Source organism: Bacillus rossius, chromosome 11, assembly GCF_032445375.1.
Source record: "Bacillus rossius redtenbacheri isolate Brsri chromosome 11, Brsri_v3, whole genome shotgun sequence".
In the NCBI taxonomy this organism is placed as follows: Eukaryota; Metazoa; Arthropoda; class Insecta; order Phasmatodea; family Bacillidae; genus Bacillus; species Bacillus rossius.
The window spans coordinates 43,741,926-43,765,605 of record NC_086338.1 but is presented as its reverse complement, the minus strand read 5'-3'; the positions used below and the strand labels follow the sequence as shown (position 1 = coordinate 43,765,605).

Below are 23,680 nucleotides of genomic sequence, written 5' to 3'. Positions count from 1 at the left end.
TTTCCAAAAGTAAAAAAAAAGACCTTGTGTAACTCAGTACCAGTGATAGAAGTGAAAGTTCTTTAACAATTAAAATCTCAACTTTTAATTATATAGTAAGGGGTAAAATGACAAAAAGACAGAAGACAATTTTGAAACAATAAAACAGCGTTAGATTTTTGGCTTTAATTTGTTTTTTAACTATTTAAGTATTTCTAACCTTTGTTTGTATTTATTAGAAATTTGATTAAGCTGACTATAGGATACATTATCTATTTTCTGAAACAAGCGCATGAACACACGCTTTTTTTATCTTTCGTTCATCTATCTCTCTTCTCTCTCGGTTCTACTGATATTTATTTGGCCAAGTATCTATTCTCTGTCCTTTTCACGTTAGAAACTTTTTACAACAATGTTTAACGAGAACGGTGCATTAAAATTTTTGCCTTACTCTCATCGCACCTAAAGAAGTTTCACTTCAAAAAAATCATGAAAAACCAAACCATGTAGGTACTCTTGCCTTTGTTTAGCTGTTGTTCATGCACTTACTTTGTCACAGTTAGATATTTTTCTGGCATGTCAGCAGTTGGTTGCAGTGTGTCGCGAATGCCTGGTGAGTGGGTGGTGTAGGTAGTGTGTGTGGATGCAATCCAGCATGTAATTGCCGTTGGTGCATGTTGTGTCGTTGCAGGAGATGACCCCAAGACCTGCATGTCTTCTGTAAGAGACCTCGTGCTCCTCATTGGGAAATGTAGTCGGCCCGCTTTGCCCGCCCTTGTCTGAACCCCCGACTCGCTAGAACCCACACCTGCATGCCCCGGGTAGTCGTCGTGGCAGCACTGTCTCCGGCTCAAGGGTGCCCGTCTGGCTCCACACAGGTTTGCTATTGCCATCTTGTTTTAAACTAGTGATGATTTGACTACAGCATGTCATTCCGATCCCGATCCAGGGTCTCTCTGTGAGAGCTTGTTGATTCGAGTCTTTCGTAGGCAAAAATAACAAAAATGTTGGGCCTCGGTGTGTTACTTCCTCTTTTTTTAAAAATATATATATTGTACACGTTTGCATTACTTCTTAACGCTACTGTGGAGGGGGAAAAGAAAGAGAGAGCAAGCTGATGAGTGATTGTACAATGGCACAATGTTAAAAAAAAAGTTTTGAATATAAATACCTTTACAGCCGGTTACTGATGGCTGCAACAGCATATGATTTCGTGTACTTTCAAATATTTTCGTAAACCGTTACATACTTTCTAATACTTTTGCCTACCTTCGCAACTCTCAACGCTGAGGTTTGATCCGGTGTTAGCATTAAAATTGTGACATTTCCAATAGGGTATTAATCATATTTTAGCTATCAGAAACATACTGATTCTTAGATTCCATTGAAGTCATGGACAGACACTAGTAAGAGTCTTCTTTCAATGCATGATTAAGTGTGTTTAAGTTAGAGATTTTTAATTTTTGTTACAATAAATATGAAACTAGTTCAGTGTAACTTATAATGCGGGTACATAAGTGAATGCAAAGTATGGTCACAGGTTTTTAATTCCAAAAACTAATGTCTAGACGTGAATGCTGCTGGACTGTAAAACCATAGCTGCCAACCTCAAATCACACCCATCAGTAATGACAATTATATGAAGAAAAAAAAGTACGCGTAAATAATGCACGATAAATGTTTCCTGGGGAATTATGACACACACAAGATAAAACAAGGAAAATAATATGCAAAAAAAAAATATGAAAAATATAGGCCTACAGGTATATATGAATACAATGCAAATTAATGAATCAAAAAAAACTATTTGAAGAATACATTCATCTCAATATGTAAGAAATATAAATAATTTTACTGGAAATTTTGAACCTTCAATTCAAAGTATTCAAAGTTAAACTTGTGAACAACTGTCTTTTTATTTGCTTCTTTTATCCTGGTTGGATTAGAACTGCCTTGTAAACAAACAACAGAAGATAACAAAAACACTTTTAAACAATAACTCTGCGTTCGTTACTTTCGTTTCTTCAGATGTAGCGAAAAAACGACGATATAGATTTATTGCTCGTCATGGCTATTAAATGTTCCGCATGTTTCTTTGATTCAATATGCCGTTTACAGTCATCCCTTCCACCATGTGCAATCGAAAAGTCACACGTGCATACATTACAAAACGCGTGGTGTTCCAAATCATTTGAAGACGACAAGTATGGCCATTCTTTTGAATAGTTTAGGTCGAAAGTTCTAAAGAATTGCGTTCTTTTTTTCCCCCCAGAAACACTTCTGTTCTGTCACACGCTTCATTTCTACAACTGGCACTGAAGAACAAAACACTAACGAAAAACATAAAAAAAATTCACGTCTGTAGAAAGACAAAAACACTATGATGAAAAAAAATGCCTTTCAAAAAAAAATTAAAACGCAGGTTAGCCAAAGTACCGTACAAAAATTATTGTGATGTAAGTAGCCGAAAAACGAAAAGTCCGAGAATATGTACTAGTTGTGACGGACTTAATGCCATCCCATTACTATTTCAAGACACGATAATTAATCTACTAATTTCAACAGTACATGCGCACACGTACTAGTTCCGTTATTTGCGCAACCACGCGATGTATTCGAACTGCGTTCACGAAACAGCACAGCAGAAACTGAATTTTTTCCGTCTCCGTGCAGCACAATGCTTCATTTCCGTAATACACCAGCGATGTTCCGTAATTCGGTGTTAAATCCGTAATAATTACGGAAAATCCGTAATGGTTGGCAGCTATGTAAAACCATGTCTCAGAGAGCTGCACTGACTTGGGAAATCTAGCTCATAAGGTAAATTAACTAATCCAGTCTTCGGAGAAAAGGGGTTTTGTAGATTTTAAAGCATAAAAATGTAACTAAAGGAAAACGTTAATTTGAAGCATTTGAGGGTGAGAGGTAACTTCTAGTTTAAAATAGTTCTATGCAACACTGAAAAATATTTTCACAAGCTGAGTGAAGGTGTGCTCTGTATTCAGTATGAGGCAGGAAAAAATTGTTTTAATGATCATGCCTCTTACCTATTGTATTATGATAGTGTAATAGCTTTTGTAGTTAAATATGTTATTTGTGTTGGTAGAAAGGTTCTCCCTATCACTGTTAGGGAAGCGCTGTATCACTTGAGGCCCAACATCTTAACAGGGAGAGCTAAAACAACTTTTTATTATCTAATGAGATGCAAGTTCTCAGATTAGTGTCGATATTTGTCGCAAAATACTGACTTCTTTAGATCCGAGTGTTCACAGCGTTACCAAGGCTACAGCATGGCTGGATCTTTGAATTGACACTGTAGGGCTTCAGACAACTATGCAGTTTAAAAACTGTTAAATATTTAGCAGCATCTTTTTACTAATTGCATCCGGATTGTTAGTTATATTTCGTGTAAACCATAAATCAAATTTTTTGATGTGTGAACTAGGCTAAGGCACGTGTTTGTACAATCAAGCATAGTAATGAAAAGTCCAACAGTATGTCCATAAAATAATGTCCCAGTTATAAATTTTAATAGTATAGTTTTTACTTTAAGCATTGTAGATTTTTGGTTCAAGGTCCAATTAGAGAGTAACTCAATTTTAGATAAGAACATGCGTGAGTACTGCTTTGTTTTCACGATTGTAGCACCACCTATGCAAAATGGCGACTCCTGGGCATAATTAGTAAAATGTGAAAATGTAAACTTTATTTGGCAACACAATAGCACCCCTCCCCATTGGAAACGCTTTGTAATAGTGTGGTTGAACTTCGAAGTCTCTGGCCATTGGAGTGGTCGTAGTGGTCGAGATGACAGAGGTCTTTTTCGCTGGCCTCCAGTTTACCTGACATAACGCTGTGTGATTTTTTTTTTTACTTTGCTCTTTATAAAAGATCACGTCTATGTTCTATCGTTACCTAATTATTTGCCAGAGTTCAGACACAGAATTGAAGAGACTATTGCTTCCATTACTCCAGGCTTGTTAACCAAAGTGTGGAAAGAATCGGACTTCAGGTTCGATGTGTGTCGTAATAACTAAAATAGTACATTTTGAAAATCTGTAAGAAAATCTAGGTTAGTGTGCCTTCAATTTTAAATACGATTTGTTGTAAATAGTCTAAATTAAACTATATACCATTAAAAGTGGGAAATTCTTTTATGGACACCTTGCATTAAAAGCAACACAGGAACGTTCTTCATTTCTTCGTATTTATTTTAAGATAGATAGGGTTGCATGTTTGAGTGGTGGCAACGTGGGGGCCTTGTCGCTGGTCTTGTCCTTGTTGCTCTCCCACTTCCGACCTCCAGTCAGCGGCTCCTTAACACAGGAACAAAGTTATTACATGTTGATGGGAGAGCAAGTGGTTCTACGAATGCACGTAAGAAGTCAAACTTAAACTTTGTGAAGAAAAAAAAATTAACGATTGAAACATCGTGAACATAGACTTAATCTTTAAGCATTGCTGTTTGTGATAGAATTTTTAGTCCCATAAAATGAAGGCAGTGTTGCACACAATCATAATGCAAGTCATTTTATTTCTGTCTGCATAATGTTTTCCAAAGCAGCCTGTCCAATGAACATACATTTCATCCATTTAGCCAAGACATAAAACTATTTTAACTATCACCTATAGTTGGCACATGGTGTTAACTAACAAACAAATTAATGCTGAAATTTGTGTTACCCTTTTTTATCACATAATCGTCAACCTTCATCTGTTCGTCTGCGTCGCCGCGGTTTACCGCTTACAAAAATGTAGCCAGCGCTCGTTGCAATCATTAATGTCTGGTTATGTTGCTTTCTGTATAGAGTGTGCACACGTAGTCGAATATTGAAATCTCGCCGATGCATGCAACGCGCGCTATCAGGTACCGAGTTAACTACATTTGATAGCTCGCACTCTTTCGTGGTAAGTGTACACTACGATGGTAGTTTGTTTTTATGAATAACTTTACCTAACAAAAATTTTTTGGCATAATCGTCGCACCCCTACTTTTCAAACTTGATTTTAGAATAAAATGTGCGACGATTTTGCGAGAAAACACGGTATTAATGGTTTAATTTGGAAAACTAAAAAGGTAAAGATAGTAGCCAAATATGCCAGTTAATTGCCAGCAAATTAAAATATATATATTCATATTTTAAAATTTTTTGCAACAGTTAAAAAATATCAATTTATTTGCATACAGTGAATTTTAATTTTGTTTAACACAAAAATTACTTTTTTCTAACACTCATCATGTATTTAGCTTTTATGTAATTTTTCTTTTGTTTTCGGTTACTGTATAAAATCATTTGTCTACAATGTACACAAATATATTGCATTATGCATGGCCCGCATTCTTTATCATGCCTAATCATTTTATGATCTTGAGATTAAAAAATGCTGATAAATTTCTAATTCATCATAGCTATAGATATGAAGTACAGCACAAGCATGTTGAATGCAGCATTAAGTAAATGTGTTTTTGTATTAACTACAGTAAAACCATCTTAAGAAAATACTACTTTAAAAAATTTCCTGCTGGGTGTATGAATTAATAGAATGTTATCCTTTTAATAAGTCAGAATTTGTAAGTACCCTGAGAAACTTCTAAATAGGAATATACTGTATTAAGATTCTTAACTGATATCTAAGTATAGCATCAACTCATCACTAGTTTAAACAAGACTTTTTTATTCTTCATGATGTAATTGTCTAGCATAAAATTTACTTTTAATATTTCTGAGCTTTCACACCTGGTGAAAATGCTTTCAGAATAGTACTTAAGTTCTAACTGCTTACCTGTCCTTATAGATTTCATTAAGATGGGTGCCCTTGCTTCAGAATAATCTCTGTAGCTGTATGTATCTTTTTCTCACTATAGTTACTACTATTAGCTTAAACTTTTGAGTGATTTACATTTGATTTGATTGTTTTCACTGTAAGCAATAAAAAGTTTTAAATAACATACCAGGGGCTGTATTAATAACAAAGTGTGCGCAACAAAAATACATGAATATTGTAGAAATCTTTTACTCAAGACAGAACATTGTAATTGCACAACACTGCAGCACACTATGTGAAACCAGTCATATTTCCTGAAGAAGGATTGTTACAACTCAGATCGGTCCAGCTTTAGACGACCTGAAAACCTCAAAAAACAAATTCTGGAAATGTTCGACAATGTTTTAAATTTTGATATTATTTATGAATTTAGTTGAGTAGTCTTTATTTGAGAAAAAGTTTAGTAGACCTTTTACATAAATTTATTTTTGGTTATCACAGAAAAAAGAAACCACTGTTTGCCATTACATGATGGTTTCTATAGGTACAACCAAGGACAAACATGTCCTTGTAATGGTGAATAAAATTACTAAAGCCCCATCGTGGGCCGAGTGTCTGACTGTAGTCACTGAATTCTAGGTGATAGTTCTGAAAAGAGGTTAAGAAACAGCACAACTCACCCCATTTTGTCAAAAAATTCATTGGCATGAGTCACTTACTGCCAAACACAACCTACCAAGTCCACTCAGGGAGGAGGAAGTTGCATGACCTCACCAACCAAACACAGCACAGCTCTCAGAAAGCAACCAATCGTGGCATTTTTTCTGTCTGTGCCAGATCATCATATATCTATCCTTACATAACCAAAACACTATCTAGTTCTAGAAACAGAGAAAACTTAAATGTAAAATATATGCATGAAAAGCAGTATTTCAAGTAAATTAAACTGGAGAATATAACTAAATATACAAATTAATCAAAATAATATGAGTAATGATAAAATACAAATGCAAAACTAGATCACCATTACTTTGAACCATGTACTGCCTTACTGAAAACTGTTATACCATAAGAATAACATCGTAAAACTTGTGTTCTTTCACTTTGTCAACTTTTTGCACCAAATCTTCAGAACTGACAGAAGTTTTCCCACTTCGTTCCTCATCATGAACACTGTGCAGCCATCTTTAAAAGCCCTAATTCAATTCAGTACCATTCCATTGGTCATAATATTTTCTCCATACACTTCCCTAATCTATGAATTTCAGCCACTGTCACATCTTTAGCACTAAGAAAACGAACCACAGAATGGTTGAATGTTTCCATAATGGCATCTGAGGCTTGCCAACAAATTTAGGTACACAGCCCGCATGCACATAATGCTGACTGCAGCGCTGACTGACAAACTAAAACAATACGTATGTATCATGCACGAGAATCATCCTAAAAGTATTGAAGGGTTTCCAACAATTTTCTTAAACTATAAAATAAGATACCTAAAGATATGGTTTTAAAGAATGTGTTATTGAATACGGCCCCTGAGGAAATGTTTGTCCCTCAAAGCATGCTCTTTGATTACATAAGATTAATTTTCTTTGTTTAATTATAACAGACTTGTAATGCAGTGAAACCTTTTCACATTCCAAGGGTTCACTAGATAAAAGTGTAAATTAGGGGCAAGTCTCTAATACCCTAAATCATGCATTGCATACAGCTTATGTATTTAATACATCCAAAAGATTATATTTTTGATATTTTAAGCTGGTCATGTCAAAGTTGTCGAAATAACTTGCATGATCCTTTTTTTTTTATGTCATTAAGTTTTTTTACAGTTAGCACATGTATTCATACAGATCACACATGAAACCATTAATTTACTAGTGTAAAAATATAAATATATCCAGGCATAAACTATGATATTACAGAGTTACAAAATGTAAAAAGAAAAGAATTAGTTTTTTTTCTCCATTTCCGATTTAATTATTTTAAACATTTCCAAAATATTTAATTATTATGAACACAAAAAGTTTCACTTTCAAGTTATGCATAGCATGAAGAGCAGTTTCTTTACATGTGTGCATTTGATTGATACTATCAATTAGCAGTGTATAAGGGGAAAAAAAAAAACATTAGTGTTGAAATATTTTATTTCCAAAACGGTTTGTGATATGACATTGGCATCCATTTAAAAATGGTGGCCATCTATTAATGTTATGAACTGCAAATTGCAAAATGGACAATTTTTTTAGCTGTATAATTATTAACTTGGTTTGGATATATATATAATTCCATAAAACTATGTTAATTTCAGGAAGACAAATAGCAAGAAAATTATAGTAACAAGGTTTCACTGTATTACTGTTTTTATTATATTGTCATTTATGAAATATTTAAATTTAAAAAAAAATTATGATTTATTTTTTATACATTTTAGCTGACCCTAAGTTATTTGATTTAACATATAGCCACTACTACTACACCCACCCCTCAAAGTAATACCAGGGTTAAGTAAATAAGCAAATAGTAAAGAAAGTGTATGCTAAATTTTGTCATATTACTAAGTTCATTTCATCCTGTTGGTTGTACAAATATTAAAATTTATTTTGCTTGAAGAGAGAAAAAGATGCTATTTTAAATTATGACGCTGTTCATTGACATTTCGTCTTCAAAACCATGCAAATCAAAGAGCATTATTACCTTTACTTCAAGAGGAGTGTGAACGTGTGTATCAAAGTAAATCGATAATGAGGCCATTTCATCACAAAATTAAAGCAGAATGTAAAAATTTTGTTTATACACTTGTGTAGTACTTAAATCTTATATATAAGCTTTTGTATTTTAAGAATTATGTTTGTAATTAAGCTGCAGTTATTTTTAAGATGGTGCACTTGCTGTTTATCTGTGATATTCAAATGTTAGGCTACTGAGACAAAACATGTGTTTGTTAAATCCTTTTTAAGGTGTTGTAGGTGTAATTTTTTTTATCTAGATAAGCAATTAGAATTTCCTTTCATGGTTCAACGTATCCTTTTTATATAAGGAAAATATGTGTGCATATATGTATTTGGTTAATATTGAAACTTATTGCTTTGTATGAGAATACAATGGAGCATAGATTATTCAAAACAATTCAGGACTGGGGATGCATATATTTTTGTCTAATAACTAAAATTAATGAAAACATTTGCATTGGTGGCATAAGAACAATACATATAAATCAAAGAAATCCTGATTGATATTAAACAGAAAACATTTTGTACCCCACATATATAAAATGGTAATAGGACATCAAAGAAAGCCTATATATTGAGAAATTAACTTCAGCTTCACAGACTGTTTTTTGGTTGATAAATCTTGTGCAACTAAGCGATGTGTAAAGTTGAATTTTCTGACTAGAATGATTTCAGTTAACCAATGTTTTGGTTGCTAGGTATTCAGAATTGATGCTCTACTGTATTGTTAATTTGTTATACTAGCTAGGACTGCATAATGCTTAACAGAACAGAAGTCTAATTAAAAACTTTAATTTAGGCCAGGGAAATTCAGTAGTTTCAAAGGTAATCCATTGTAAATACATAAAATGTTGGTTATAATACATGTGCTTTCTAAGTCAACATATTCCGTAAAAGAATTAAATCTATTATTACGTGTGTTAAGTTTAGTATATCTTAAGTGTGCTAGAAATAATTGAATTGTTATAAATATCTAAATTAAATAAACATAAATTCTCTAGGTATTATTTATGTTGTCTATAGCTTATGATCCAATTACAGGTGGGATAGAAAAAATGTTTTTGGTTTTTTTAATATTAAAAATCAACTACACATTGATTTTTAATATTAAAAATCAACTACACATTGTAAATTAATTTATATGTAAGTAAACATGTATATAATGTTATGTAATTTAATGTAATATGATATTAGTGTTAATCCTTTAAGAAATTATTTTAATTCAATCTATGTATAAAAATAAAAAGCAATTGACCAAGCATGTTAGTTTAATACAAATTTAATTAAAGCTTTTAATTAATAAAACCACCTTTCCATTAAATTCTTCACTTGTATAGAAAATTCTGTATCTTTCTAGAGAAAGATTTTTTTTTTGAATGATCTACAACTTTCTAGAAAAACCTTTATTATTTACTAAAATAAATCCCCAAATTTTCTGGAACTTTCTAGAAAAAAGAAATTATATTTTTAACAAATTGTCGAATATTGTAGAACTTTTTAGAAAATTCTCGAAATTTCTAGAAAAAAATTAAATTATTTTTAAATAAATTCTCGAATGTACTGGAACTTTCTTGAACATTTTCGAATTTTCTGGAACTTTCTAGAAAATTCTCGAAATTTCTAGAAAAAAATTAAATTATTTTTTTAAATATATTCTCGAATGTACTGGAACTTTCTTGAACATTCTCGAATTTTCTGGAACTTTCTAGAAAATTCTCGAAATCTCTAGAAAAAAAAATTTTTTTTTAAATAAATTCTCAAATGTACTGGAACTTTCTTGAACATTCTCGAATTTTCTGGAACTTTCTAGAATATTCTCGAAATTTCTAGAAAAAATTAAATTATTTTTTAAATAAATTCTCGAATATTCTAGAACTTTTTAGAAAATTCTCGAATGTACTGGAACTTTCTTGAACATTTTCGAATTTTCTGGAACTTTCTAGAAAATTCTCGAAATTTCTAGAAAAAAATTAAATTATTTTTTTAAATATATTCTCGAATGTACTGGAACTTTCTTGAACATTCTCGAATTTTCTGGAACTTTCTAGAAAATTCTCGAAATTTCTAGAAAAAAAATTTTTTTTTAAATAAATTCTCGAATGTACTGGAACTTTCTTGAACATTCTCGAATTTTCTGGAACTTTCTAGAATATTCTCGAAATTTCTAGAAAAAATTAAATTATTTTTTAAATAAATTCTCGAATATTCTAGAACTTTTTAGAAAATTCTCGAATGTACTGGAACTTTCTTGAACATTTTCGAATTTTCTGGAACTTTCAAATTCTCGAAATTTCTAGAAAAAAATTAAATTATTTTTTTAAATATATTCTCGAATGTACTGGAACTTTCTTGAACATTCTCGAATTTTCTGGAACTTTCTAGAAAATTCTCGAAATTTCTAGAGAAAAAAATTTTTTTTAAATAAATTCTCGAATGTACTGGAACTTTCTTGAACATTCTCGAATTTTCTGGAACTTTCTAGAATATTCTCGAAATTTCTAGAAAAAAATAAATTATTTTTTTAAATATATTCTCGAATGTACTGGAACTTTCTTGAACATTCTCGAATTTTCTGGAACTTTCTAGAAAATTCTCGAAATTTCTAGAGAAAAAAATTTTTTTTTAAATAAATTCTCGAATGTACTGGAACTTTCTTGAACATTCTCGAATTTTCTGGAACTTCTAGAATATTCTCGAAATTTCTAGAAAAAAAATAAATTATTTTTTAAATAAATTCTCGAATATTCTAGAACTTTTTAGAAAATTCTCGAATGTACTGGAACTTTCTTGAACATTTTCGAATTTTCTGGAAATTTCTAGAAAAAAATTAAATTATTTTTTAAATAAATTCTCGAATGTACTGGAACTTTTTAGAAAATTCTCGAATGTACTGGAACTTTCTTGAACATTTTCGAATTTTCTGGAACTTTCTAGAAAATTCTCGAAATTTCTAGAAAAAAAATAAATTATTTTTTAAATAAATTCTCGAATGTACTGGAACTTTTTAGAAAATTCTCGAATGTACTGGAACTTTCTTGAACATTCTCGAATTTTCTGGAACTTTCTAGAATATTCTCGAAATTTCTAGAAAAAATTAAATTATTTTTTAAATAAATTCTCGAATATTCTAGAACTTTTTAGAAAATTCTCGAATGTACTGGAACTCTCTTGAACATTTTCGAATTTTCTCGAACTTTCTAGAAAAAATTAAATTATTTTTTAAATAAATTCTCGAATGTACTGGAACTTTCTAGAAAATTCTCGAAATTTCTAGAAAAAAAAATTAAATTATTTTTTAAATAAATTTTCGAATCTACTGGAACTTTCTAGAAAATTCTCAAAATTTCTAGAAAAATTAATTTTTTTTAAAATAAATTCTCAAATGTTCTGGAAAATTCTCAAAATTTCTAGAAAAAATAATTGAATTATTTCCAATTCTTTAACATTCTAGAACTTTCTGGAAAAGAATTAATTTTTTTTTAAATTAAAATGTACTTTAACTTTGGATATTCTTTATCAGTATATTAAAAAAAAATTCTCATATTGATTGGATAAATTCTAGCAGAAACTAACTTGGGGTTCATTACTTACCATAAGGTTCATGTATTAGTTATGATATTGTCCTTGTGGAAGTATTAAGTTAATGTAGTTTGTTAAATAAATGTAATTACTGATATATATATTTAGTTTTGTATTCCATGATGAATATTTTTTTTTTTTCTAGGGAACAGTATTCAAAAATGACCAAACTGGAACATCTTTTCAGGAGCAGTAACTAAATGAACCCATATTCAGAGGATTTTCTGTAAATGCAGATTGTTTGATAATCAACCCTCATATTCACATGTGTGTGTATATGATGCTGTCAGGCATGTAAGTGATATGCAGTATGTGCCACTAAGACTATCCTACACACAGCATGCCATGCACATGCTCACTATGTATTTATTTTAACAGAATTTATTGGATTTAAAGCATTTTACTTAAAATAATATTAGTTCTAATTAAGTTTTTCTTTGGTATTACAAATTATTCAAGCGTACCTGTTATGGAAACCAAAACTCCACATTTGTGCAGTTCTAGTAATTTTTTATATTATAAAGTAGTATTACAACAAACTCGTAGAATTTAGGTATAAAATGATGTAAACACTATGAAAATTTTAAAATTAATATCTGGAGAACCTGTGTAACTCAGAAATTTTGTTTTAGGATTTGCATGGGCACCCCAGAAACAGCTGCAGATAATAAAGCTGCTAGGGTTAAAGAAATTAAAGGCAGCACATCCAATATCTATGCTGTCAACAGCTCTCAATATTAAACACTTAGGGCCGGTTGCACCATTGAAAATCGCTGGTCGATCCGAGATCATACGAGGTAATGAACCAGGATAGTCACACAAACGGATTGCACCATTCGAGTTCACCTTCTAACAGAGAGGATTGAGGTGAACCTCTGTTTGAACCACCGAAATTAATGGTTCAGAGCAGTTGGATCCGAGATCTTGTGTATTTTTCGTTGGTTTGTTGTGTTTTGTAGTCGTGTTTGCATAGATACTGGTTTGTTTACAATTGATATTTTGATGGGTTACAATAGTTTACAGGAAATTTAGGCCGATATGTTTTTATGTATGCCCGAAGTACGGTAATTGTCATCATAATGTTATTTAAAATATAATGCCAATTCTTGCCAAGCTTCTTCCTTCTGCTTACAAAACACGCCATCAGTTCTCTTATACTCTAAAATATCCTGTCTTTCTTGCACCAAATCGACAAGGATGATTTTTTTTTCTTTTTTAGAGAAAAAAACTTTTTTTAGATACTGAAATTTTCTTTTCCATCGTCATGTGTACTCGCGTGTAACCCAGTCAACTAGAGCTGTAGCAAACCGTATGTATTCGGTACTGAGTAACGGGTGCGCCATCTAGTAACGAGTACGTAACGAAACCTTACACACGGCGGCATCTCGTTACTCGCATTTTTCGTGTGTTTTACGCATGCGCGCGCATATTCGACGAATTTACGTTACAAAGAACGATGTTTGTTTATTAAGTAAAGTATAATTTGGGAATTCGTCGTCCAAGTTTTTTACTATTTATAAGAAAGTATTTTTTACAAATTAGAAATATGTATATTATTGTTTTTTTTTACTATCGCGTATTTTCACGTTTTTTTTATCTTAAAAGAGATAATATAATAAAACCGCTCTAATCAGATTTAATTGTTTCTTGGTTAACAAAAACTGTTAATTATCAAATATTGTTAATTGTTTATATTCTATTTATTATTATATACGCGACGTTATACTGTACGCGTACGCAATACGACTCGATTCGTTGCTGCAACATAACATAGCTTGTTATGCGTTATCAGAAGTAACGAGTAACGTAATGATAAGATAGTAACGAGTACTAATTGTTATAGTAACGAATACATACGGGTACGCTTTTTTTCGTTACTTTTACACCTCTACAGTCAACTCGCAACCTGCCACAAGTTTGTAATCAGTAAACAAATAGGCTTGTATGTAAATATCACGATGCCAACATTTACAGCAAGAACTTCAAACATGCTAAAGAAAATTCTCTGTGACTAGACGGAATTCAGTAGCCAATAGAAAACTTGCTTTCATTTTACAATCGATCTTTACCAACCTAAACTTAGATCGTGAGATCGAATGTCTGAACTCGTAAGTTCACTTTGTTGCAACACATATACACTGGATCTTAGATTCGACTTGAGATCACACTGAAACAAAGATCTTACGATCTCGGATCCGAACAGTTATTGGTGCAACCAGCCCTTAATGAGACTTCTGACAAAACCTTATTTTGTTATTTTAACATACCATATACCTGAAGAAGAGTAACTCCTGCATATGGATATGAATCACACCTAAAATTTGGGTCATAAAATTCAAACTTTTTCACCATTAGTGTCACCCTCAAATATGGGTCACATCATATACAGTGTTTTATCGCATAAGGGTTGCACGCGCGTATTCGTCGCAACCATATTTTAGGCTGTCGAAATTGGGATTAAAAAAAAAAAACTTCTAGTGTAAACGTTGCATGATGTTTTTGGTCCCGCTAGTAAATGCCGAGCGCTTTGTATATCTTTTCCATATAAAAGATGTACTTTAAAGTAGAAATCTAATATTTATTCGGTCATTACCATTACTTAATAAATTAACGGAAAAATACGAAGTTGTTTGACGTGTAAATTTTATTATAAAGACGTTTTTAAACGTTATTTCCTTTATTTGATTGTCTGCGTTGCCACAGCGTACCGCTTATAAAAATGTAGCCAGCCATTCATGTTTGGTTATGTTGATTCCCGTATAGAGCGCGCACACGTAGTCGAATATCGATATCTCGCCGAGTCAGGTGCCGAGAACTACATTTGATAGCCCGCATTCTTTCGTGGCAAGTGTATACTACGACACGTTAGTTCACGTCAGATTCAAGTGGCTTGCGTTCGTGTTAGAGTTTAGGTTTTTCCATTTAAAGTCGAAGAAAGGTTTTTGTTTAAGTTATTATTAGTATAGATTGTTTGGCGTGCTCTTGTATACTCCACCTTTTTTTTATTTAAACATACTTTCCATGAACAGGTTTTGTTTTTATGAATAACTTTACCTAACAAAATTTTTTTCCCCTCATATTCATTGCACCCCTACTTTTCAAACTTGATTTTAGAATAAAATGTGCAACGATTATACTAGAAAACACGGTAACTGTCTTCACTTATGTTCACAGAACTCTACTGAACTCTGGTTGCTGAGAAATACGGCACTGGGGTTCACCCTCTGTTCTCTTTTGTCTGCTTTCTGTTCTACATTATTACCGTGAGAGATGGTGTGGGGCATTCTTCTGACCACTTATCCCCCCCCCCCCTTACTTCTTTACGACCTCTACTACTAAAACAAGATAGGAGAAGGCTACTATTTTTATATCCATTCTCTGCAATTGTATTTTTTAACCAGAAAAAATAAGGCAGCTAGCTACCCTTTGTCAGTTTCTTTAATAAAAACTAGAATGCACATTAGCCGGAGAGAAATTCAATCTGGAGGAGGAACGTAAAACCATTTGAAAGCTGGAAAATATCACACAAAGAACAATGCTGGGTCAGAGTTACATCCCAAAAACCTGTCAATACACATTTGCAGATTGTGTACAGTGCCAGTTAATGGACTTTTACAAGAATGAAGAGGAGGGGGGGGGATAGAGAACCACCAACACTGCAACATGCACTTACAGAATGAATACAAATGAACTTTGGCTCTTTTTTTTTTCTTCCCCTCCAGCCAAATGCTAGCCCAGCTAGTCATGTCACTTGCAGACAAGACGTAGCGCAAACAGCGCCATGATGCTTTTCACTCACTGCTCAGATATTTTAACTAAACAATTTTTACTTGTGATGTCATATATGTTAATAACTAGAGACCGGATTACATGCAACATAAATAGCTTGAAATGTGCATGCACGGTTTCAAAATATGCAACATTAAATAATAAAAAAATAGTTGTTTTTATCTTTTTACTTCAAAATCGCATATAATGTGTAAGATATCAACAGTAAACTAACAATTATTTAACATTTTGTATTCTTATGGACATTAACAATCAGGTACTGTTCCAAATGTTTCTTACTAAAATTGTGCATTCGATCACTCAAAATATTTTTATAAGTGGAAAAAAGACTGTTCCACTTCCACTGAGGTAACTGGGCAGTATTTAAATTTGGGTGCTATGTTATAAATTATTGTTTCTGGCAAAAGTTCACCCGTCCCATTAATAAAACTATCAATTTGACACAAAGGTTCAAAGCCTGGGTTTTTGCTCAAAACATTTTCATACTTTTTTAAGTTTACATGGGAAACATCTGGCAATGTGGAGTACATTTAACCAATTTTATTTATTAACTGAATTGATTCAGTAAATGCCAAACAATTGAGTTTCAAGCTTTTTAATATTCGCAGGTATATGGGAAAAGTTTGTGCTAATCACTGCTGTGTGTTTTTTAATATCAGAATTGTTAAATGCTTCCTTAGACTGACAAATTTCCATAGCCTCTGCACTATCAAAGTCATTTAGTACACTTTTGATGTCCTCGTAATGTTCAGTACAGCTTCAATTCATGTACCCCATAGAGTTACCACTGGTTCAGGAGGTAAACGGATATTTGGCAGTTTTTCTTTATAAGCCTTAATGTGAACAGGTGCCTTAAGTAGCGCTTTTTTTGTTGATGAAATCAGTTTGTTTACATTTCCAAACGTGGATCGTACTTCTTCAGCGATCAATGTACTACATGAGCAAAGCACATCACATGAATCAAATTGGGATGAAATACTTCAAGGGCTTTGGCTGCCTTGATCATATAGGGAGCAGCAGCTGAGAGAAATATAAACACTCTCATCTGCAGAATCTTCAGGAAATATTTAAACAGCCTCATTCACAAATCAGGTGATTGTTGAATGATTTGTCTTCTCAAGTTCTTTGCAGACCACCAGAAGGAAGCAGAAGGCTATAGTATTAATGAACTGACAAATTTGCAATGTAATGGCCACAACTATCGGCAGTTCCATCGGCTAAAATCCAAATAATGCTACCCTGGAGTTCATTGCGTATTTCTTCCACAACATGTAGGTAAATTGTTGGGATGTAATGTTTACGCAAAGTTTATTTGTCTGGTATATTTTGATTCAAGCAATATTTTCGCAGAAAAATTTTGAATCTAGAATTTATAAGTTTATTAAAAGGAATATTGCTTGCAAGCAATGCTTTGCATAAATCCATATTAAATAGGTTTTTTTTTGTTTGCATTCTGAAGTAGAAATACTGCTACTTCCCGCTGTTATAAGTTGTTGTTTTAGGCCTTTCTTTGTCATCCTACGAAATGAAGACTCGTCTTCACATGCTGGTCAATTTTAAATTTTTTGGAACACTGAATATTTTTCTCGCAAACTCGACAATATAAAACACTTACGTCATATATATAAATATTTTAGGATAGTCTACTGTCCATGAAAAAATACCTTTTTTTTTGTGGGTGGAATGGTAAACTTTATACTTTGCACAAACAAATAAAACACTACACAAATGCAACGAGTGTGTGTAAACAATAAAATGTGTAATTTAATTGCCTAGTGATAGTGGTTTATGGTTATATTCCAAACTGTGAACATCTGAACTAACGAAAACAAAACCCAAAGGTTTGTATTCTGAAAATGATTGACTGGCACGAGTAACCTAGAGTAATATTATCCTACCAAAACAATAGATGGGCGCCTGCTAAGTGCGCTCGAAGGACACTGCGGCTAATCGATATGGCTAGCTACAATTAAGATTTCATTTGTTCATTATCAATCATTAACTATCCTACCCAGAAATACTGCAAATACAGTGAAAATATGCATAATCACAAGATTTTAGGTAAAATATGCAATAACCAACGGAAATGGGCTAAATATGCAATCACATATAATCAGGTCTCTATTAATAACCAACTCACGAGAGTTATTTACGCACACACTCAAAAACTCACTGCAATTATTAAAAAAAAAATTTCCCCCAAAGTGAAAAGCTCAAGTAAGGTTTGTACAATTTTTTTAAAACAAAAAATCGGCATGTGTGACCCATATGAGGGTAAATGGCAATCCACTCAAAATTGAATAAGACTTAAGTTCTAAATATTTCAATGAGAATAAAGTTTGACCAAACCCATTTTATTATCGAATGGGAATGTGAAATATATTATCACAGGTAGGCAGGCCTATAAGCAATAATCCACTACAGTGAAATTCCGTTACAACGTACTTCAGAATAACATATCTTTCAGTTTAACGTATGATTTTAAATTCCCGCTCAAAACACCAATGTAAACAATGTAAAAATATTTCACTTTAACATTAAAAACATATCCTACCTTTCAATACAATGACCATTCTTTTCCAGTTATCAGGAAAATTTTACATTTTTCTTTTTTGCGCAGGAGTTCTTTAATATAAATGTACATTATGATTAATTTTTATCTTTTCAAGAATCGTTAACTATAAAACGTAAACAAACAATGTCTCAACGATTCATAGAATCATAGTACAGTATAACGTGCCATTCTTCCTCCTCCATGGATCACACACTTTAGTGCACGAGACGATCTAAACAATCAATTGCTGTCTCGCCCCTCTTCAAGACTTCTTTTTAGCTGCGCCAGCTTTTGGTTATTTGTAGAGCACGTTTTAAAAGTTTTTATTAACGTAGATACAAACTTTAAATAAAAATTACATTTTAACTTATATACGTAATAGAAAATCCAATGTTAATTTATGCAGGTTAAGTTTTGAACTGTTTTGTGTCACAACATAGCCGATACGCTTTAATTGTGTTGCCATGAAGATAGGAATGTCGCCTGGCACAGCCATGCTCGCAACGCGCGCTACTAGTGCAGCGCTATGGTTATCTATGGATGCGAGGTTTGTTTACGTTTGACGTGGCGCGAGGCAAACAATATTGTTGATTGAATATTTTAATCAGGATGGTGGCCAGAAAGATAAAAAGAAATTCAAGCAGTTCACATTGAAGGAGAAATGTAGATGTGGCATGGTCATTTGGTTTGGTGCTCACTACACTGTCAACATTAATAAAAGATCGCTAAAAAGTTATTAAAATGTATGAACATTTATCTTTATCTGCTGGTCGCAAGAGACTTCGCCTAGGAGATAACAAGGGAATTCTGTCCCAATAAATGCACATATCTACAAAATAGTTTAACCCATTTGTCATTTTGTGTTTGACAGATATAAATTTTGTACACGCAGGCCTAGAATTTAGGCTACTGTATGAAGTTAACTAATTTTTTTTTTAATTCTTGTTGTTTTACAAATATTTGCTTCCGAGCTAATGCAACATTTGATCCCCTACTACTTTATTTAAAAAACTCGAAAATACTATGTTTTAAAGGTAAATATACAGACTTTCAGAATAAAGTACTTTCATTACCAAGTATAAAATTTGGGGCATTATTGATGTACTTTATAACGAGATTTTACTGTAACTGGTTTCTAACCTGGTATTTCAGATATATTTACTTTTTATTAAAGACAGTGTAAATATGTTTGAATTTTTTTTTCTTCCATAGAACCACTTGCTGGCCAGTGCCAGAATTCGGAAACATTTCGCACAAACAATCACAACCCACCAAATGCACCAACCTCTCGGCCTACTCTCAGCAGTGACGCCGTCGCTGCTGCCGCCGGCGCCGCCGTGCCGGTGGGCTTCGCAGCCTCGATGCACTCGCACCACGGCGTGAGCTGGCGATCGCACCGCAGCGCCACGCCCACCACGGTCGCGGGCGCGCCGTCTATGACCACCGCGTGCGCGCCTTCCACCCGGTACGCAACGCTCGACAGGCCGGTCTGCCGGTCCCTGCGGCGCGTCGCCTCACGCTGGGCGTGGCACTTGGCAGTGTCCCGCTTGCGTCGGGCTCGGTTGTGCAAGTGCCTGCGACCAGGCGCCACACAACTGACTTGTGAGGAGACACGTACAAGGATCCATCACAGCACCGAGACAGTGCAGTCCATGGGCCTCTCTGGCGGCGGCGGGGGGGGGGGGGGGGGGGGGGGGGGGCATGTCCCCTCCAAAAATTCCTTGCGGAGGGGAACACAGAATAGCACTCAAGGTTTTTTTTTCTTTTTTTTTTTTTTCATTTTTCCTTATTTTTCAAGTTTCTACGATTCTCAGGATGAATATCTTTAATTAAAAAAAAATAATGTTTTGTTTCCGTCTCTCGGAATTGTATTTCGTGTGCTATTTTTCCCAAGTGTGAATTCTCTTGTCCCAAAACATTCTACACGATTCTTCATTCAACATTACATTATAATCATTGCACGGTTGCTATTATTATCATTACATTACATACAATGCATTCTATTTGGATAATTTTTTACTTCCATTCTGCAAATATATTTACATCCCATGTCCCCCTCCCCCCTAAATTTATTTACCAGAGAGGCCCATGGCACAGTCAGCACCCACTATGATCCCAGCTGGCTTTAATCATGCAACTCCCATCACCCTTCGCACTGCTGTCCATCCATACGACACTCACACTATACTTCCAGCAATATTACTTTCAGTAGACACCAACTAAAATTTTAACTATGTGATGTGTCTAAAAATTAAACATTTTCCAAACCCTTATTGTGCCTAAGTAGGGTGGAAATCAGTCTTGACCCTAGGGTTGTGCAAATGTTCGGTATACCGATACCGAAATCGAAATTTTGCTACTTTCATTTTCGATTTCGGTAAGAATTTCATCTGTCGAAGTTCGTTTTTAGCGAAATATTTCGAGCCAAACGAAAGTTCAATAGCTTACCGAAGTTCGTTTGTTCTAGTTGAAAAAGAACTCGTAATTTAATAAAAATGTACAGTAGAATACCGGTACAATAACGTACCTTATTATAAAGTATATTTCACTTAACGAATTTTTTTTAAGTCCCCGCCAAAAATCGTATATTCGCCATGCAAAACGGTTTCAGTTTAAAGTATCATATTTTCACTATAACGTATAAATTCTACTAGTAGCGTGGCATTACTACACCAAAATTTACTTAAACTGGTAAATAAATTTCCAGCTAAATGATTAATGTAGTAGAACAAAGATACACAAATACCACCGCAACGTATTTTCTAACCTCTAAATTCTCAAAACAAAGTTAACAAACAGTTGCGCGCACAACCATAGATTATACCGTACGTAGTATGCGACGTGAGCAACACAACACCATTCGATACATCGAAAGACGGAGGTTTGAGAGAAGTATTAATTATTTAGATAAAAGTGTTACGCTACGCTAAAAATACTGTTTGATGTCTGTGCCGGGATTGTTTATTGTTATTGTTGAGTTTATTTTCAGGTTACGTTATTTAGACACCGCATTGTATTTGTGCTACAATATGAATGATCCTGGAGATAAAAAGAAACGAAAGCAATTCACGCTTAAGGAAAAAGTGGATATACTCAGAGAACTAGACAAGGGGAAAAAAGCAAGTCGCAGTTGCGAATACATATGGCATTGCGGCTCTCCTGTAGCTATTTTTTTTTCTTTGTAAAGATATGTATGCATGTTTCAGTACTAAGTACAAAAACTTGAGGTACCTGTAAGTACTTAGCACTGAGATTCTACTGTAATGTCTTTATATGATTTGCTTGTTATTACTAATAATGTAATAACATATGCAAATCATATAAAGACATTAATTAGAAAAAAGATTTCCATTAATATTAATTTACGTGGTGATGAAAAAAACTCACATTAATGAAAATACGGTAAAATCATAATTTGAACAAACATGGCAGATAAAGAAAAAAAATTCAACCGTGATTACAGTAGGCCTAGGTATCAAAACAAAATCATGCAATATTTGAAAAATTACCTGATTCATTTGCTTTCAAACAGTAGTGTAGGTACTATATTTGTAAAACATACATTCCAGAACTGTTAGTACACTATTTAGTATTTACCGTATACACATAAACAAAGAACGTACCTACTTTTATTCGCGCACAGCCAAACAAAAACATTGTCGTCTGCTTTATTTAAATTTTACATACTCTGACTGGCATATAAAATCCTCATAATATACAGCCAATTAGACAAAAAGGTCAACAAGTCACTGCATGTAATGACCACTTGGCAGCAACCATTTGTTATGTTTTGTTTTGACCATGTCCCTTGCCTGGTCTACAGCTTCCTGATCTAGCCATGTGTGACAGTGGTGCAAGATGGCGGCCATTCCGCAGTATTCACGTATTTTTTCATCAGTACCATGCACGTGATAAATATATTATCATAGACTGCGACATTACGACTGTAAAGGAAATAGTCTGTGCGCTGAAAGATCTGAATTGATTCTTGAAATTTACGAGTGACATGGGGCTGTGTTGTGTGGTCTAGGGCGGATGTTGATTATATTAAATAGTAATATTTATATATATATCAAAAGGTACCAAAATGATTTATGTAATAGAATTTATTACTGAAGAGCAAATTTTGGGGCACTTTTTTCTTTGTTAATTAAAAAATTTTGTTTAACTTTCGTTAAGAATATATTTATCTCATAGAAAAATTCATTTTCGTTTCACTTTCGCGAAACTTGATAAATTTTCTTTCACTTTCATTTCGTGTGGATAAAGTCACTTTCGCACATCCCTACTTGACCCCAGCAGAAACTTACTGACATTTAACATCCCTGTCTTTTCGAAAACAGCCTCAGCTACAATGCACTTCTAAAGGCGAGTTCCCACCGAGGCAACGTGAGGAATACGACACTGTAGACAAGCCCAGAGTGTTTGCATATTTACACAGTTGGCTCAACAGATGTCACACAATGCAAGTGACACTCTTCCTGAGGATACTGTAGCTTGCCACATGTCGCCAGCTTCCCACCCAGGTCTGAAAGCAGGCGACATGTAGAAGCAACATGGATGCTCCAAGGAAAATACGGTAGCTTTTATTGGATAATATGGACAGTTAACAATGCTGTGTGATGTTCAGCTCCCATAATACAAAACAATAATTTAAAACTTAACTCTGTGAAAGAAATGGCAGCTTCGTTTAGGTGCGAAGCAGCTGAAATTAATATAACAAGTGTGTGCATGTGCAATTTAATAGGAGAAGAAGTTGCTACGTAAACCTTTAACAATTTGTAATCGGAAAACCTAGCATTACCAACAATCTTCTGGTGGTGCTACAAACTGCTAATTTGGTTCACATGTTTCTTTCTATAACAGTAGTCTGCAGCCTGCTGCCCACATGCAGCCTGCTATGTGAATTTTTGAGGCACGTGGACAACTTTATTCTTTCTTCTAAAATAATTTTTCCTTTCTAAATATATGAATTTTTTATCACAACTTAATATTTTCATAAATTTATTTTATAAATTTAAAAAAATATATTGGTGATGATAAACCAAAAGAATTGCCTGCTTTACTGGAAAAAAAAAACAGGTTTGATTCAAGTGAAATTAATTAAACTTAAGTTACTTTTCCATTTTGCAAAATGATGACAAATTATTACAAATAAAAAAAAGTCATTGTAATGAATATACAATAGACTCCCGATTATCCGAGGTAATGACTGGCAAGGAGTCCATGGATAATCGAAAAAACTGTTAAAAGAATGTAAAAAAAAATTTTTCATCACGAC

General features: G+C 33.4%; 2 protein-coding genes across 4 annotated transcripts in view; one reads left to right on the top strand and one right to left on the bottom strand.

The window, feature by feature from the left end:
- LOC134536887 (nicotinamide/nicotinic acid mononucleotide adenylyltransferase 3) overlaps nt 1–7,586 on the top strand; it is a 33,056-nt gene extending 25,470 nt beyond the window's left edge. The window contains 1 exon segment of the mRNA XM_063376949.1: nt 671–7,586. Within this exon segment, the coding sequence (XP_063233019.1) occupies nt 671–703 (33 nt within the window). The 3' untranslated portion in view covers nt 704–7,586.
- The window catches only part of LOC134536886 (beta-1,4-galactosyltransferase 7), a 42,472-nt gene continuing 22,961 nt past the window's right edge, over nt 4,170–23,680 (bottom strand). For 2 of the 3 annotated variants that reach the window (XM_063376946.1, XM_063376948.1), the window contains exons 5-6: nt 19,685–19,994; nt 4,170–4,295 (exon numbers count right to left, since the gene is read on the bottom strand). In XM_063376946.1, coding sequence (XP_063233016.1) covers nt 4,188–4,295; nt 19,685–19,994 — 418 coding nt within the window. In that variant the 3' untranslated portion in view covers nt 4,170–4,187. The remainder of the gene's footprint in view (nt 4,296–19,684; nt 19,995–23,680) is intronic. The other variant, XM_063376947.1, reaches the window with a different exon arrangement.